General features: G+C 35.3%; 1 protein-coding gene across 1 annotated transcript in view; it reads right to left on the bottom strand.

Moving 5' to 3' along the window:
• Positions 1-20,162, bottom strand: part of DHX15 (DEAH-box helicase 15) — a 54,602-nt gene that overhangs the window by 19,799 nt on the left and 14,641 nt on the right. The window contains exons 4-6 of the mRNA XM_014855878.3: positions 9,611-9,770; positions 7,701-7,919; positions 2,554-2,721 (exon numbers count right to left, since the gene is read on the bottom strand). Coding sequence (XP_014711364.1) covers positions 2,554-2,721; positions 7,701-7,919; positions 9,611-9,770 — 547 coding nt within the window. The remainder of the gene's footprint in view (positions 1-2,553; positions 2,722-7,700; positions 7,920-9,610; positions 9,771-20,162) is intronic.

Below are 20,162 nucleotides of genomic sequence, written 5' to 3'. Positions count from 1 at the left end.
ATTGTGGCCCTTAGTTTTCATTCTGAATTAAAAGCTCAAAATGGGATCCCAAGGTGAGCTCAAGCCTTGGGGAACCCAACGGTCCCTCATAATCTGTGGCCACCATCAAACATACATCCAACTGCTGTTCAACCACTCTTTGCAGTAAGACAAAATTCTCAATATCCTTAGAATTTACAAGAACACAAAAAGCAATAGTTAAAAACAAGAACTATTTCTACTCCACGGGCTTAAGTTGTAGATTCTATAAAATGTATCATGTATTGGACTGGCACCAGACTAAACCCAAATTTCCAAAACACTAAAAGTTAACAGAACAAAGAAGGGCTCAGATGTAAAGTAAGTTTTAATAAATGTAGGCCCAATACTTCTCAAAGTAACTCAAAATGGAATGAAGAGAACTACATGAAAAGATAGACAAACAAGATAAATCTTGCTGTATGCCAATTTTGCTCAACGGTAAATAAAAACACTTTTAAAATTAAAACAAATGGAGATAAACAAAATGCATGATTTCAAGAAAAACTAAATACTCTGCCTGGAAAATGCATTCACTTCTCCTTAGAAATGTTTAAGAAATAGCTACATTACTTTATACATCTGTTGATACAGAATCAAGCTAAAAACTCCAGAGAATAAGTACTTTTCAGTCAATAAATCAACTTCAAACTATATACTAAAGTTATCACTTAAACTCCAAGTTTTCCTCCAAAGTTCACAATGTACATAAAGTAACAAGAGAAAAATGTTTTAACATGTTCTAGAGATAGCACAATGACAAAAATGATTGGAAAGTTCAGCATAATGAAGCTATGATCAGACTATTTTTTAAGTCACAGACACTATTCTTGCTGATCTATGAAAAATTAAAAAGCTGATTTTTTCCCTATCAATCTCCTGTTAATTTATATTCCACTAGGCTGGTATTGTATACCCATTCAAAAATTCTTTCAATTTGAAAAACGTATCTGGTTCATTTAACTTTTACAAAACCATGTGAAGAAATAATTAGCCATGATATAGTTAAATATCTTTATAATTTGTAATTTTTCAACCACCATCAAAAATATTATTAGTATACAGATTGAAAAAAATATAGCAAAAGAAGTTTTGAATCTGTTGGTCTTGAATATGGAAATAAAAAAAGCAACTGGTTCCAAATTTGACAAGCAAATCATAAGTGAGTAGCATTTCAGGTAAGACTTCTTTCCTACGAATCAACTCCAGAAATTCATGGTGGTTACCATGAGAGCATAGTTTGCTCTAGATGTTAGTACTCTGTATACACCACCAAGCTTAATCCTTGACAATCATCTCCCATGGTGACGAAGGTAATAAATTGCTGTTAATGCTGTCAAGTTGACTCTGACTCCTAGCGACCCTGTGTACAGCACAGGAGAAGTCTGCTAGGTCTTTTTGGCACCACCCTTTCACACCTTCAGGCACGATACCAGACACTGCTCCACTGCTATTCATAGGGTTTGCATAGCCAATTTTTTTGGAAGTGGGTGGCCAAGCCCTTCTTTCCAGTCTGTCTTAGTCTGGAAATTCCACTGAAACCTGCTGGTATTTGAAATACTGGTAGCATAGCTTTCAGCATCACAGCAACATGCAGCCACCACAGTATGACAACCAACAGACAGGCGGTGTGGTTCCCTGACTGGGAGATGAAACCAGACTGCAGCAGAGAGAGCACCGCATCTTAACCACTAGACCAGCAGGGATAGGTAATAAATTATATCCACTTTAAAAAATGAAAACTTTAAAACCAGAGATTAAGAGTCTTAGCAAAATTAACATGCAGCTATTATACTGCCTAATAAATGGCTGGGCTTTAAAAAAGTCAAGTTTGACTCCACTGTTCTAGTAGTTTTCAGACCTTTTTAAAAAAAATGCAATCACTTTCAGAGAATCTATTAGAACCTACATCTCTTAAAAAATAAAAGCACAGCTGCTCTGTTCCAAACTAGAATTCAGATCTCCTTTCCTATCCCCTCAACACAATACCCAGAAACCGGGTTGAAAAACCCTTCCTCCCTCCCTGCAACCAGGCACACCAAAGGGATCCACAAAGGGATCCACAGTTCCTGCCCTTGGGAACCCACGTTTTTAATCAGACATTTGTGCAGTCAACGTTTCATACCTAATAGACATGACATTTGCTGGGTCTTCAAGGAAATTCTAGGCAGACGCCAAGACACTGAACAAAAAAGTGCTTAGATTTTGCCAAGTGATTTAATGGAAAGACAGACAGCACTAAGCCATCCTTCCTTTTTCTTAACCCACCAAAACCAACCTCTCATTTGCTAAGGAGGGACCTCCCGTGGGGGCATAAGCAGCACCTGCTCTTTCTCTAAGGTCAAAAGATATACAAAACTCCACCAAAAACACACTTTTTTCCTATTTACTTTTGAAATTCAGATTATTTTGTAGTGTACAATCCAGTTCACAACCACCTCTAACTTAGTCCTTTTTAATTCAATATAGTTTGATATCTCAGAGACAATTCTTTCAGTATTAATGAAATGTTTACAGAGAATATTTCTATGCTACCTTTCTTCCAATTGCTCCATTCTGCTTTTTTGGAGGCGGAGGTTCAAAAATCCGTTGCTGCTGCTGAGGTGGGAGTGTAGAGTACAATGGAATGATTTTAATGTCACCAACTTCCGGGCCCAAATCATCAACCTCACGTTTTATTCTCTTACAGGCTTCATCAATTTCCTACAAAATAAAAGTTTGAGTCTGAAAACAAAACGAATACACACTGAAATATTTTAAGTATTTATCATACTTCTAGTTCTATGTGGCTTATTTTCAATTTAGTAATCAAAATTAATTTAGCAAATTTCATCTGGATTTTCAAAATAATCCAAGAAACTTTGATTTCTGCAGTCAAATAAACATACAACAGCCTTACTGGCATTCCACATCTTTCTTTTTAGAGTAGGGTGTCCCAATTAATTCTCTAAAGTGTACTAAAATCGGAATTTCTCACCCAGGAATATTTAACTGTAATCATAACCTTTTCAATTTTCAGAATCTAAAACAAACTGATGTGCCAGATATTTTAAATAAGCCAATTAGGCTTAAGGTCACAAATCACAAAGACAATTATATGGAAGACTTGCTTCATTGTGCCTGCTGAGGACAAACACTTCTACATTATCAACACAGATATTCAAAACTAGGTTGACTCAAATATCTTACAGCACCTTCAAAAATTTCACTACCACTGAAAACTCCTTCAGTGCATTTGCATTCAAACCCAGGTTTAAGGAGAGGACAATGACTATTGAGAAAGTGGGAGAGACAGGCATGTGGACGCTCTAGGGTGTGGCAAAGGGACTTAAAAAACGAAGAGGGGACATATTTTAAATTTTACTGAAGCATTCATTCAGTTAAACTCAGAATTATGTTAAACAATGACTTGGCAGCCTGTCCAAAGAGAGAGCCAATCAGAAACTACCCTTATCAATACAAATAATCTCTTATTCAAAAGACAGAATGATTAAAAAAAAACACAGGAAAAAGTTTATCAGGTAAACTAGAATAAATCTCTTTGAAATGTTAAGTCAAAGCGCTTTGTTTCCGTGTTAAAGAATACAATGTTCTTGGATACTCAAGAACAAAAATTTTTTTCCATTTATTTCAAACATACTAGTTTTCTTCAATGACAGATAACGTCTTAAAAATTGTAACAGAAAATTACTATTAAGGATTCAATCTTAATAATTCCCTTTGAGACCTAAAGTTTCTTTAAAAAAAAAAAATGAAAGAACCCTATTCACAGAAAGAAAAAAATTTAACACAAATATTTTTAGAAAAAAATTGCTTTCAAATGCTGTATCTAGATTAGAATGCCCCCTGCTGGTATGCAAATACAAAATGAGATCTCTTCCAAATAACCAAAAGACATAAATATAAATCCAAAACTAGATTTTTCTAAAATAAAAAAATAAGGGAAAACCAACTCTAATACTCAGAATATTTGCAATTTTGTTAATTTAACCACATATCTGACTAGAAAATGTATGGTCAGAAGTCACTAAACATTCAGATTTCACTTATTAGAAAAATCTAAGTGCCCCAAATCATACATTTGCATACTCCAGAATTTTAACAAGGTACCAACTTTACTTGGGACTAGACTCTCCAATCTGCTAACCACGTATGGAGCTAAAATAAAATCACTACTGCATGGGATATAAAGATATCTCTAAAGAGGGGGGGAAATCTCCACATCACTAATGTTTTCATATAAACAAGGTTCTAAACACTAAGTTGTAAAACTCCGAAACAAAAATTTTCCCTAAGATTTACCAAACTGCCATAAAATCAACACTGTCAGTTTAGAAGACCAGGAAACTCACTGACATGCATCAGCACAAAGCAACCATCAGCTTAGTCATGAGCAATATTGAGAAGTGAGACAGGAGTTCACGAGTTTCTGATTTGAAGAAACTTTCAACTCCAATACGTTAGTAAATTAATTTGGACCCTAATAATTTAAAGAGGTTGAACTCAATGTAGAAAAGTCATTTGACTCAGCAAAATTAAAGATAAAAGAATGTGCAGTTTATAGAATGAAGGGTTTCAACATTTTCAAGTATCTATTTACAAACAATTGATATTTCAATTATAATCATTCTTATCTAATTCAGTAGTATAGCTCTACTAAGGACTTCCACTAGGCAACATTTAATTTTAATCATAGGTCCAGAGTTCCCGCATTAACATAACACAAAAAACCTTCCAGAAGTCAAATTTTTCCCAACTCTCACCAAATAAAACTAGTCTCTCCAACTTCCAAATTAACTCAGATGACTACTGTTTAAATGGTCAAAACAATAATACTAAAATTTTAAAATTTCACGAGATAACTAAATTTTATGGATGCTATTCATATGCCAACAGGAGTAGTGAATTCCCAGAATCTACCATTTAATTGAGCAAGTAAAAATAACAAAGGTTCACAGACATGATGAATAATATTTTACATATCTTTAAATCAGTTCTACTAAACACAATCAATGATACAAAACACTTTAGGTACTCTGCTATCTTCTCTCCGGGTCTTCAAATTCAAGACTAGTCATCTAAAGAGAACTTAAAAATTTAACAGGACACATTTAAACCCAGTTCACAGCCACAGGAACACTTTCCTGAAAGAAAGAAACTCCCCCAGCACACATTTCAAAACCACGGAGCTTACCCCCCACTCCCCTTTCCCCAGATACGGGACAGTTGCCAAAATAAGAACTGCACGAAATAAACTCATAGAAAAGAAAGCCTTTCAGGTCCTCACCATGAGGCCATGTGATACTTCTGATATGGTTGGTTATTTGAACATAATGACTGTTTTAAATAATCATTTAAGAAAACATGCTATGCACTTTGGAGGAAGTGAGAAACTATCAAGACCAGACACAAAAGGAGAAAATGCAAACCTCTACGGCCTCAACACTGTATTACAGAATAAATACTGTCTATACGCCATCAAAAAAGCATTTGGTACTCCTGCTTACAAAATATACAGAAATCCTTCATTCAAAATGCATAAAAAGGAAAACTAGTACAAACAAAGGTTTATCTGTAAAACTGAATTTGCAACACATCTTATTTCCCAAAAGAACAAGTATGATTCTCTATTGGGAATGATTTTGCATCCCTCAGGGGACATCTGGCAATATCTCCAGACATTTTTGGTTCTCATAACTGGGAGAGGAAGTGTCACTGCATCTAGTGGGCAGAGGCCAGAGATACTACTAAACATCCTGCAATGCACAGAGCAACCCACAACAAAGAACTAATCGGCCTACAATGAAAATAGTGCTGAGGTTGAAAAACCCTGCTCTATCGAAAAGAAACTTTGGCCAATGGGGCACAAATCATACACTATATGGACAATACAATACAAAGATTAAAAAAACATTACTTAACATTTATGTTAGCTCAGGGACAATCTTCCTCAAGCAAAAAGAGGAAGATTGGCAACACGTTATTAGCTCAGGGTCAATCTTCCTCACAAAAAAATTTTAAAAATTTAAAAATTACTGAACATTTATAGCTCTAAATGCAACAGCATTTGCTCAAATACTATATACTAAGCCTCCTTGTAGAAAAAGAACACAAATAAGATAGTTCACATTCTAGTGGAGGCAGGTGGTCACAGAGGAGACCTCCGATTTTGCTATCTGAGAGAACTAGGGCAATTCCCCACAACACTGTTAGGGTGGTCTCATTAATGAACCACAGGCATTATGCTGGCTAAAATATTCCTCTGGAGCAGTGACCTTTAAACCTAAGGGAATATAAAAATGGCCTGAGGAGCTTGTTGAAGATGCAGATTCCTATATTTCACTCTCAATTTTCCCGTTTCAGCAAGTCTGGGACAGAGCCAAGAACCTGCTTTGTTTAACAAACTCTCTTCCCCTAGGCAGGTAATCCACTGACCACACTTGAGAAAAAATGTTCTGGAGCAGGGGTCAGATGTTTTACTACAAAGGGCCAAAATATTTTAGGTTTTGCATCCATATACCCATCTAGTTGCATACTCTTTGTTTTTATTTACAATCCTTTAAAAATGTAAAAACAATTCTTAACCACTGAGCCACAGAAAAACTAAAACAGAAGGAGGGTCAGCACACGTAGCTATTTAAAGTTAATTAAAATTCCATAAAATCAAAATTTAGTCCCTCCTCTCACTAGCCACATTTCAAATACTCAAAAGCTGTATGTTGTTGGTGGCACCATATTGAATAGCAGACAGACAGAACATTTTCAGCATTGAAGAAAGTTCTAACGGGGCAGCCCTGCTCTAGAACCTTGCTAAGTAAACCCTTCAGCTCTTCAGCATTACTTGAAAGCTTGTTAGAAATACAGAATCTCACACCCCACCTGACCTACTGAATCAGAATCTGCAAAAGTGTCTAAATGATCTGCATGTATATTAGTTTGAGAAGCACATTCTAGAAAATTCATAAGGCTGATTAGAGCAAATAATAAGCTCTAAGAAAAAATCGGGTAAATGGCTTTCTAAAACTGTTTTATCCAGACAACTTTTCCTGAGCTTAATTAGCCACTAAATTTTACAGCACACCTACAAAAGTCCCATTGGAAACGAGTTTAGAAAATGCTGCATCTGAGAATAACATTCTTATCTTAAAGGAAGGTAAATTCTAAATAAGGAATTTCAGTGATACCTTCCAATCCTCAGAGAGCACATGGAAGAAGACAAAAACAAAACACAAACATGTTTCAATGGGGGAAGGGCACCCGAGTTCACTCACAAGCTAAATAACTGACTATAACAGCCTGATTTCACAGCAGCTGTGATTCAAATTTATGCCTCAGAAAAACTGCAAATTACCACACACCACTTACCACCCAGGTCTCTCCAAAGTTGGGACAACCATTGCTAAATCTTGACATTCTAAAAGCATTCAACACTCTTAAGATAATTAACTAAAACACAAACACTAGTGGTAAAAAAGGTATTCCTAGAGTACACAGATAAAAGGGGTTATATGAAACACATACATAAAAGGGGTCATATATAAATACAATCAAGTTGAAGACAAATTTTAAACACTGAGCTAAGAAATATATGGTTAATACATGCCAAGTTCTTAAGCTGAAAGCTGTTGCATAATAAAAATAATATGCCAAAGGTTAAATAATGAAGCAAGTAATGACCATACCTCTTGACCAGTTAAGAAAAGGAGAAGATCTCCCTCCTCCTCTTCACACATATGAATTTGGATCACTGTTCGAATCGCTGCTTCAAGATAATCTCTCTCTGGTTCGGGAGTATAAAAGATCTCGACAGGATGTGTACGCCCAGGAATAGTTAAGAGAGGACAGTTATCAAAGTAAATCTGGAATTTTCCTGCATCTAGAGTAGCGCTCATAACTATCACCTGAAAAGAAAAGAGTAAATTATCTGAAATTATCTTCAAGGATTCTTAAAATAGACAAATACAGTAATGATTACTAAATTTATTAATTATAAAGAAGCCTACAAAAATCTTCATATAATTGTGATTAAAAAACCAAATACAGGGGGCCAGCCCAATGGCACGGTGGTTAAATTCACACACTCCACTTCAGCAGCCTAGAGTTCACAGGTTCGGATCCTAGGTGTGGACCACACACTGCTCATCAAGCCACGCTGTGATGGTGTCCCATATACAAAATAGAGGAAGACTGGCACAGATGTTAGCTCACTGACAATCTTCCTCACCAAAAAAACAAAAAAAAAAGAAAAGAAAAAAGAAAAAACAACAAAAATCAATTACAAAAAGGCTGAGCTATAGTAAGTTATTTATATTTAACAAAATTAGAAATAAACCTGACATCCAATAAATAAACTATAATATCTTCATGAAACAATACCTTCAAAATCAAAGTTTATAAAATTCCATAATATGTAAAAGAGATTGGTAAAAGACATTAGAAGGTAGCATGATTACTACTAAGTTTATTAAAACAGAACACCACAACTTCACCCATAGGGAAAAACAGGAAGTGCAAAAAAAAAAATCAGTGGCCAATATAAATTTTCTCCCTGCTTCCAAACCATCTTTAACAAGTGTGACTTTAGAAAAATTCCTAAAGTAAGCATGGGTTTTCTGTACTGTTGTAAAAAGCCACAGCTACAAAAGGTTGTTCAGATACACGGCTGCAGTGATTGTGCAGTCACCCTCCCTCTATGTAAATCATACATATATAATCCATTAAAAATTTACTGAAATAGAATGTTCCCCCATAAAACATTCTACTACAGAGTTCTTAATTTCTACTTTGAGTTTCTCCCTAAAACCTCAATAGCTCATAAGGTTTAATCAATAATGATAGTACTCATATAGTTCTTCAAATATATTCTTTAAAAACACAAATTTAATTTTTATAAGCAAAAACATACTCATATCAATTTTTTTGAAGATGCAGCATCATTCTGTCCCTCTATAACACATATGCTAACACAGGATAGTGAGTCTAAGGTTCAAAGGACAGTAAGCACACACACACACAATGAAAAAGGGGAACTTCATAAACTTTAGGAGACAAAAATGTCAGAATATTTAGTCAGTTTCAAGCCCTTACCATCAATACAGTGACACTGGCCATGGTATAAGTGGTATAACAGACAGGAAAAAAAAACAAGACACTAGGTTAAGTGAATGCACTTCTGAGGGACAGTTTGTGTTTTGGGTACAGTTATTCCCCCTCCAGCATTATGAGTGATAATGGGTGTGTTTGTGTTGGGACAAGGACAAAGATTTGATCCTTAAAGGATACTTAATAAAAGGTAGGGTGAGCAGCACGGTTACACCATGCTAACAGATCATAAAAAACAAACAAAAGACTGGGTGGATTAGAAACTGAAAAGATTCAGCTCAAAAATACATTACTAAAAAGTGGAAGTATACTTAAGTCTCAAACAAAGACACAGCAAAGCAGATCAGAAAGAAAGACACCAATGTGGGTACTCACTGTTGCTTCCTTTACAGTTGGTTATTTTTTATAGTTGATTAGTGATGTTCCCAGGTTTTTATGTATACATATATATCTATTTTATGAACTAAATGAGTAAAAGAAATTACTTCACCTTTAAATCTGATCTCTGTCTTACAACTTCCTTCAGAACACCCATGAGAATATCTGTAGCCAATGTCCTTTCATGAGCCTCATCAAGAATTATTACACCATAACGTTCCAGAAGGGGATCATTCATAGCTTCACGAAGTAACATCCCATCAGTCATATACCTATGTTCACAAAGAACACGTTGGTCAAGGCTCATTTAGGGCACTTTAAAACTAAACTTCATGACATAAAAATGAAATACAAAGACATCAGGTAAGTCAAAATTAAACCTTAGCCCAAAACAAATGTGCCATTATTTCATACATAATTACAAAATTAAGCTTCAAGAAAACTTTTTAAGAGTATATATCAAACAAGTCACACATTATCAAATCTTGTCAAGTATGACTGTTAATACTGAAACGCACTGAGAAAATAACATAAGTCTGTGCATGGAATATAATAATCACATGGCTTCACACAAATGCCAAAGCAAAATTCATCACTTAAATAAATGAATTTCTTAAAAACAAAACTTAAAACATACAAATATTCAACCTGTAAAATAAAACTAAGAAATCATTTTAAATTGCTTTATATCACTTCACTAAAATGTTACCACATGCAAATATACATTTATTTAAAGCCTTAATAAGTCCCCATTTAAGCTAACAGGCTCCTGGTTCAAAAGGGTGAAGAGAGCACTGCATTCTACCATCTCTGTCCCCCACCCCAGCCAATTCAATGAAATGATCTTAAAGCAGCACAAGAAGAAAAACATTAATGGAATGAGGGGTGGCATCAGCATTATAAAAATGCTGATAAATATTTATGGAAGAGAAAAGGCAAATGGAAGAGAAAAGGCAAATGACATTAGTTTGATCAATGAACCAAGAGAGGGAAACTAGATCAGGTATGGCTCAAGAGAAGTCAGCTAATATGGAATCCAGGCACTCAGATAAAGAGTGGGGTGCAGAATGGTTGCATGGATCAGCCATATTCTGGCTGCTACTGTCACTAATACAAAGCAATTATTCTCAGTTTGGCACCTGGACAAAACAAAGTCTGCCGGTAAATACTGAAGTCACAGCTCATTCAGTTAAATACAAATCGGTGATTTTATTTACAGATTTAAAATCGGTACAAAAATCTGAAGTCATCATTTATGCCTTCACAAAATATATTTGGCTCTATTTTTCACAAATTAGTCTAACCTAATCTTTCACGGACCAACCTAATATTTTTAGCTAATGCCATCTGTTGGAGCAATAAGTTCAGCAAACTGACAGTGTACAAGAGAAGTGAATCCTTCTCGTTATTTCACTTGAACTTAATTTTAAACTTATCAAGACTTTTGGCAAATAAATCCCTTTATATGTTTTATGCTTCTCTCTTCTTTGGTCATGTTTACATTTCTGGAATGACACAGAACTACCTGCAAGATTATTTTATATCAAGATCACGAAAGAAAAAACAGTACCAATTAAACTATGACTCAATGCCTTAACAACAGTGCAGCACAATGCATGAATCAGCAACACTATAACCTCTAGCTGCGTTGAAATATCTTTGATCTATTTGCGGACAATTGGTAATTCTTCCTGCCTTCAGATGTTATTACTGACTTGAGATACGCAATCCTTTTGCATATTATCTCAGTAGCAAAACAATACAGTTTCATCTACTTGTGGGTAACTTCCTTAGATTCAATAAAGCTCGTCTGTTGCTCTGAAAGGCAAAAAATATAAATTGATCACTCTGCCAACAAGTATTTCCTTAAATACTATCAAATTTATACCCTACTGCTCAGTTTCTAAGCCTACTCAGTTCAACATGAAATCCTAGTGTAATATTTTTGAAGGCATTTTAATTAGCAAATAAACTCAACACACAGTTCCAAAAATGCACATTAAGTGACAATTTCTACAGCCAGGTCAAGTTCAAGCATTCAAAGGCAATGCCAACCACTAAACTGCCAGCAGTTTATAAGATCCTCATTGACTGGAAGATACATCCCAACTTCACATATTAAAAATGAGAAGGGGGGCTGGCCCCGTGGCCGAGTGGTTAAGTTCGCGCGCTCCGCTGCAAGCGGCCCAGTGTTTTGTTGGTTCGAATCCTGGGCGTGGACATGGCACTGCTTGTCAGACCACGCTGAGGCAGCATCCCACATGCCACAACTAGAAGGACCCACAACGAAGAATATACAACTATGTACTGGGGGGCTTTGGGGAGAAAAAGGAAAAAATAAAATCTTTAAAAAAAAATGAGAAGAAAGTCACAGAACTGATAAAGTATCAGACTTTAACTTGAAAATTCTGTAAACACTTTAAAAAGCCACCTTCTTTATTTTGATCTTTTTCCTCCTCAAATTCAAGCTTCAGACAAGCACAACATGGAGGGATTCAAAAGCAGAGATGACCCAAATACTCATTCATTTCTATTTTTCTAAGAGGAGAAATGTTAGAAATAACAGATTATAAATTAGATAATGGAGCTATTATTTGCCACGTTTTATTAACAACTATGCATATTATACATACTAAGTGAAATGGTTAACTAAACCTGAACCCTCTGACTTTCAGATTCCAGAGACAGATTCCCAATAGTTCCTCAATATTAATTTGATTATCACCCAGTGATCAAACTCCACCAGATGATACAGTTAAGTACCTCCTGCACCACCAGTTAATATGGGAAGCTCGCCCCTTATTCGACAGACAGAGCTTCAGGAAAAACAAGTGTAAAAATTGGAAGGTCTCTTAAAGATACAAATTTACTGTTTTTTCCAGTGACAAAAACTAAATATTAGCAGTTAACTTTTCCAGGGTCTCAAAAGTAGTTAAAGAGCTTCCAAGACTAGGTTTCACTGTACTGATTCCCAATCCTGGGGGTCTCCTACATTAACACACTCTCCTCAAAGTCCCAGATAAATATAATATCTTTATTACAGCAAAAAGCTACCTTGATGATTTGCTGTACTTCTAGATTACACCCTTCGCTTAAAAAAGGACAAAGTAACTGGACACAGAGCGCAGAAAAGGCAGAACTAGGTATGATAATCCCATAAAAACCACAGCATTTTCCTTCACCCTAAGCCAAGTTTTACTACCTTTCAGTAGTAATAAAACCTTTACCCAGGCTAAGGGGTGAGTCACAAGAACAGGGCCTCACAATAATTAAACTGCAATGACATAATTTTGAAGGTTTAATAATGGACTAGTAAACAAAAATTGCATATGACAGCTAAACTCTACATTTTACTGCGTAGCCTATTATCAACAGTGTTCTTCTGTTTTGGGTCAAAGACAGTAAGTCATCCGCATGATCTGGGAACTGGTTAGAGATACGAAACTTGGGCCTCACCCCACACACCTACTTAATCAGAAATTCTGAAGGTGAGGCACAGCAATCTCAGTTCTAACAAGCTTTCATGTGATTCTGATGGTCGCTAAAGTGTGAGAAGTACTAGGCTAAATTAACCAAGTTAAACAAGAAGCAGATTAAGCAAAGAAGATGCCTAAAAGCAGCAAAAACATCCTCAGGGTGAGTCAGAAACAGTTCATATTTCCAACCATGACTGTTTAATTAAGTAAAATAAACCAAAAAACTCAGAGTGCTGAGCAGTATCAACTTAGCTCAGGTATTTTTCCCCGTAAAGGGCACAACACAGATGGCAGAGTACAACTACAAGCCAATCACCAACCCTGATCCCATTGTCACCAATTCTGATGTGAACAAATCATGGTAAAACGTTATACACTGCAAGGGTATTATTTGTTTACAGTTTTGTGTTTACCTACATTTCTAATTTTTTGAAATACCTCAAGTTACATGGTTCAAAGAAAAATCATGAAGGAAAAAAGATTCAGAGAGGCAAAAAATGTTTTCCAAAATGAACACCAGAAATTTTTAGCAATATACTATATATTAAATTACTTTATAACTTTAATGAATGCCAACAACTAATGCTCAAGTTATTACTAATGAAAAACTGTCTCTATGGGGAAGCAGTCCCCAACAACTTAATGTCATGTTATTTGGGACAAAGGTGTGGGGGTGTGTATGCATGTGTGTGTGTGACAGAGGGGGAGAGAGAGAGAAACGCTTCCTGAATCCCCACCTTGAACCTTAAACTCCCCTAAAAAAATTCCAGATTGATCAAAGATGTTTAAAACAAAACCAAAATACTAGAATACACAGATTAAATTACTTAAAACAATCTTGGGCAGGGTATGACGCAAAATCCAACGCTAAAAAAGAAGTGGTTACTTAAATAGTATAAAATTCAAGTTGCTGCATGGCATGAGGTGTCATAAACAATACAAAGAAACAAACAACAAACCGAGCAAAAATTGCAACTTACATCCAGGGTGCCAATTTTGTTAAAAACTTCTACAAATCAGTAAGAAAAAGGCGAACCAAGCACATAAAGACGGGCAAAGAATAGAACAAATACCAAATTTCATCAATGCGATAATACTGTACATTTTTTGAAATTTAACTTCTCTGTGATTGGGATGCATTCCAAAATAGTAACTTACAAATGACTGTCAATCAAGGAGCAATACTTCTGGAAAGATGAGAAAAGCACCAGTCTCATATTCCAAAAATAAATACAAATGGCCAACACATGCAAGATGGCCAATTTCTTACAAAAGAAATGCAAATTAAAACCATGAGATTCTATTTTTCACTTAAAATATTGACAAAGATTATAAAAAAAAGTTCCACAACACAATGTTGGCAAGGGTACAGAAACAGACACATGTGCTCCCTCCTTACTGGTCAGAGTAGATAAAAACTCTGCAAAGGGCAACCTGGAAACAGCTAATAAAATTCAAACATACTCTTCGACCCATCAATTTCACTTGTAGGGAACTCATTTCACAGATATACACCTGTGCATGTGTGCAAAATGCGTGTATAAGGGGAAAAAAGTAGTAAGGGCAGCAGCTGTTTTTAACAGCAAAAACTGTAAATGTGAGTGCCCGTCAGTAGACTTAGTGAGATAAACTATGCAGCCATTAAAAGAAATGAGGCAACTTGATGTTTACTGTTCTAGAACATTATGTCCAAGATACACTGTAAATGAAATCAGTAGCCATGTCTTGAAGCAGCCCTGGTATAAACAATGAAAAAGTTAATCTGTTCTGAAGATACTAGTTATATAGTGCTATTCCAATACTGTTAGGATTTGGTTACCTTTCAAAGTATAGGCTTTATCCTGGCAAAACTAAATATACAGATAAACCAAAACTGTGTTTCTAAAGAATCCAAAACTTGACTCAGCATAATCCAAAGAAATTCTTGGTATCTGCTTCAAAGGGTATCTATTAGAAATGACTGTCATTGTCTAATCTGAGTAATTAGATTCGCTGTTTTCATACTACCTAGGAAAGCTTTACCAAGGCACATAAAGAATTACATGGAGAGGTGTGGAATGAAGATGGAGAATAGTAGTAACACGTACAAGACAAACCTAGGTTCAAGTCCCTGCTTTCTCATTAGTGTCTGAACTTGAACAAGTTCAACTTCTCTAATGCTCAATTTGTAAAATGAGAATACAGTGGCAACTGTTTCAATTAAACAAAATAATGTATATAAAGCACCTAGTACATCAACTGCCTGGCACTTGTTAAGTATTCAATACAGAACTCTAAACTACACTCTTAACCCCACTTAACTAACAAATCTGTGAAACAACCTAACCCTCTATAAGTAGTATAGCCACATTTCTGTCCCTGCCAGTTGGGTCAACATAATTATATTTGACATGAAATAATAAATTCTTAGCACAGAAAAGAGAATGGTTTATATGTATCCTAAGTTGTATGCTCCAGAAAAGCTTGGGAAAAGATGAGTCACACACACAAAAACCTATCAAATGTGTGAGATAACTATAAAAGAGTGAAAGGGGTCTGGAGTTGAATTCCAGAAAAGCAACACCTGTGTATTTTGCAAATATTTAAAGTTTAAAGCCCATCTTTGGAATAAGACATTTTATTGTGTAATGGAACTTCAAAGGGCCCATATTCAAGGAAATGGTGTTGATCCTATATTAACAGATTGAATGTATAGGTGTTAAGTTAAAATAAAATGTTTAAGGTTTGTAAAAATTTTCTATTTACACTAAGTTTTTAGACTAACCCACTACAATTCGGTCAAGTCACACGTGAGTGCCTCTATTAAAGAAAAGCTAACCACATTAAAATGCCTACACAAACGGGTTTGTGTGTAGTTAATTTCTTTAAAGTTTTAATGGATCGAGACTTCTGAACGAGACTTTGACCAAAAGAAATGTTCATTAATTTTTATTTTCTCTACCACATAAGCTATTTTGGTTTAAAGCCCCTACCAGCAGAATACTCTTTTTGAATAACAACAGTAAGGAATACAAGAATGACAAAGCAAAAACAGTTTTCACTTATCAGGAATTGTATTAGAAGACAGAATCATACATATTAGTGATCTTATAAAATACAGTCTTTTCATTACTAAATATGCTGAACCTGAAGACCTACCCAATCTTCACAATAACACTATGAAATGCTCAATTATCAAAAAAAAGTGATTTTTAAACATGCTCACAGTGAATGCTATTATATTCAATAGCCAAAGATAACAAGTCACCAAATTACCTTCTTCCATTAAAACAATTTCCTTCAATATCAGTTATTTCTGTATGCCATGTACAAAAAAAAGAATTGTTCATCTATTCAAAGTAAATATAAGTCTGTTTAAAATGAAGTTATTTACCTCTTAAGTGATCTAGCTATTTCTGGATTCATCACTAACTTAAGAACATCTTCTATGTCTGTCCAAAATGGCTAAAATTATATTTCTCAATTTATATAGTACTTATTAAGTTGTTAGGACTGAACTACTAAATAAATGGAATTTTAACTTCTTCCTTTAGGCCTAGTGTGCCATGAAAAAATTACTGAAGACATTAAAAGCATGCTAGGAATCAAGGCAGCATGTCAACTTCCTCTACTGTACATAAAACCTAGCTCATTTACCTAGTTAATCCACCTATCTGGGTCTCCTCATTCTTCTCAGCTCAGATGAAAAATATCTCCTCTGCGAAAACATCCACACACTTCCTGTGATACTCAATCTACCTTCCTAACTGCTTCACAGCTTACCTCCCCAAACAAGCCAGAGAAAAGCTGGAGATACTAGCACAGCTCCTTTATATACTTAATGTTCCTTTCATTGGTAAAGGGATAAACACAGATTTATATAGGCTCAAGTTCAGTGATATAGTCTTAGCAAAAACATTACAAAGTATGAACAACACTAATCTTCCTATAATCAAAAGAGCATTATATATAGGACGATTATTAGTTACAATGAGAACAAACTACTACATGCAAAGTCACATGGAAAGGCACTATACAGTATTTTGTAAAACAGATAAAAAGAAAGCAAGGAGAAAACATCAAACCTCATTTGTAACATGTATAGTCTCATACTTCCTAGCTGAAATGCTTTAAGATCAGCAGCCAAAGTATACAGCTTTATGTTGGCTAACAGCTAAAATACACTTGGTATGTGTTTCAGACTTAGATATGTAACAAGTTAGATATGCAATCAAGGAAAAGAAATGCCTAACATATTAACAATAGGGGAAAAAAGGCCACTAAATCCTTTTTTCAAAATATACTGCCCATTCCTCAAATTTTCACAAGTTCTGAAGGAAATGCTCTACCATCCTCCCAAAAGAACTCACAGAAAACTGGAATGAATATGCAGGTTCTATTTAACGTTTTGAAAGATGATGGCACTGTAAACAATGAGAGCCTTCTATAACTAATCCAGGGTAAGTGCTTTAGTATAAACAGAAAGGTCAAACATAATAACATATGCTGACCTTTAAGAAATCAAATTAGCTTTCCAAGAATTAACAAAAACCAACAGAATTTTAATTCTAGAATAACAGTGATTTTTTAGTCTCTCTGGTATGAACTGCTTAAGTGGTAAATAAACTACATTTATTCTTTATACCCACCCCTTTCTAAAGGTCCAGTAAAACTACCTTTATCTAACTTCAGTGCCACAATTGAATTAGAACAAAGCCTACCACATAACAGATGTTCAATAAATTAGTTTATAATTAATGTTTGTAGAATTAATGATCTTTAAAGTACCAAACCCTTTTTCCACATCTTACCTCCAGCCCTAAATGAATATTTGGATTCACTCACTCATTTCATAGTCACTAATAATGTCAAGATTTAATTCAAGTTAAACCCCCCAAATTATAGTTCAATTGTTGTGTTAAAAGGAACTTTATTAAATTAGTCTTATAAGACCCTTTTTAATTGGTTAACTGGTTAATAAGATCCAATAATTTCTCGCACTATCAGCAGCAGCAAGAGTAGCAATGTTGACTTAGCACTTGCTGGGTGCCAGGAATTACACTAAGGGTTGGATACAAATTAATGTATTTGATCTCAGAGCAACCCTATGAGTTAGTTACTGTCAGCTTCATCTTCTGAAAAAGCAGTAAGTGTGGGGAGGGTATCACAGACAAGATCATAGCTAGTAAGTGGCAGAGGTAGGACACAACTCAGGCACTGTGATCCTCAAGTCTATGCTCTAGGGCCTAGTTCCTTTTGATTCTCTTCTCAAGTTATCCATTTTAAAATGAGGTTACCTTGCTGGAAACCCACTCTGGAATCTCTAAGTAGTCCTTATGCAGTCGGTGCTTCAAACTTGTTTTCAGTAGCCCCAAAGAATCTGCTATGGCAATAGTTGGTAATCCCGTGTCAACTTGAAAAGTACCAGCCAGCTCCTTAGTGTAGCAGTGTTTGTACTGGGTTCTTTTGTTAAATATTTTTGGATTCTCTTTCATCTTCTTGCCTTTGGAGATTAAAACATTCTACAAGTTTCTGATCCATATTGTGAGAAGTGGCATTACTTCGGCTGGTCTGTTGAAAACTTCTCTCTCTCAAGCTTTACAAGGGGCTTATCACACCTTGAAACCCAGACTGTACATTTCTCCCTGTTGCTCAATTACAGATTTCAACCACATCCTCTGCCTTTAATTGTTCTTGATCTGCTAGTAGATTGCCCTGAAGTTATACAGAAGATAAACCTCTCAGGATGGTGCAGTCTTACATAACTAACAAACATGTCCTCCAAGAAAGAGCTACACTTTCGGCTTCATGAACATTACCCCAGACTGGGTCCTCAGCTTTGACAGATTCCAAAATTGAAATGAATCTGACACTCAAAAGCAAAAGATTCAGAATAAAAGGCAAACTATGTGCACCAAATCACCCCATGACTATACTCTGTCCACCAAAAGAAGTTCTAACGAATCAGGGAAAATGTCTTCCCATGAAAAGAATCTACCCCTTTTCCATGAGTATGTTGAAGATTCACCCACAGTCTACATTGTAGTGACAAATTTCACACTCCTTTGTCGCCCCTTCCACCTCTCTCAGATGAAAAAAAAAAGGTTCCATGCATACGGCAAGTATACAGATTCAAACTCTGTTCCCAGAGTTTCTGCTCCAGTTAGGCAAGGCAGATAGAGAAACCAAACTTTGACTATCCCTACTCTTGTCCATAAACCAGTCCTGTAGTATCTTAAAAGTGATCTGGCATGGAAATGCTGACCTACACAAATCAGTTGGATACTTAAGTATACACAGCCTACAGTGCCTTCTCAAGTATAACATTTTTCCCTCCAGAAAACAAGTTTTAAAAAAATGCTGTTCAACCTGCCTAGAAAGCTAAGTTCCCTGTAGCCCAATTCCTACTCTGGCAAACCATTACTTTTGATTCAGACTTTAACTTAAACTTCACTTCTTTCCCATTCTAAATTGAATCCTCAAATCATGCTTTCATATAAAGTCCAACATTCTCTTTCAGAAGCCTAATCACAAGTTGAAATTTTCTATTTACACTTTTATTTGCTTTATGGGGACAGGGACTAGATTTACTTTATACTACTATACCTGACACTGCCCACTACACAGAAAGTCCTCAACTAGTAGCTGACTGAATGACTATGCATTACTTGTGTAAATTACTGGATTCCCTCAATATCAAAATCTCAGTAATTTTGCAGCTTGGGGGGGAAAAAAAAGAGAAAGCTTATCACCTAAAATAATAGTGAAACTGGCTACCAAAATAACAACTTCAAATAGGACATTTTCCCAAAGGTTCAAAACTATAAAACTGTTTTACTCCTTAAAAAATTATCAGCTTTCTCAAAAAAAGTGAAGATTGGATTTCTTAAAATTTGTTACAACTCCAACGTTTTTCTTAAAATCCACTGTAAAAGTATATCAATCTCTTCCTCCTTACATTAAAACATATTAAGATATTTTTCACTGACTAGCCACAAATCTGGAAACACATAGTTAGTTCATTGACTGGTCTGCTCTTTAGCTACCTCATTGGTTCTGTGTTTTTTCATAACTCCCATTCCAAGATGGCAAAAGAAACATAAATATATTGCAAAGAGATACTGCAGGAAAAAAAAGATGGAGGCAAAGACACAACAAATGAAATATAAAAACCATTTAGCATTGGTGGTTTTGAAAACTAACTTGTGT

Source organism: Equus asinus, chromosome 3, assembly GCF_041296235.1.
Source record: "Equus asinus isolate D_3611 breed Donkey chromosome 3, EquAss-T2T_v2, whole genome shotgun sequence".
Classification (NCBI taxonomy): Eukaryota; Metazoa; Chordata; class Mammalia; order Perissodactyla; family Equidae; genus Equus; species Equus asinus.
The sequence above is the reverse complement of the archived record's forward strand: the minus strand, read 5'-3'. Positions and strand labels throughout refer to the sequence as shown.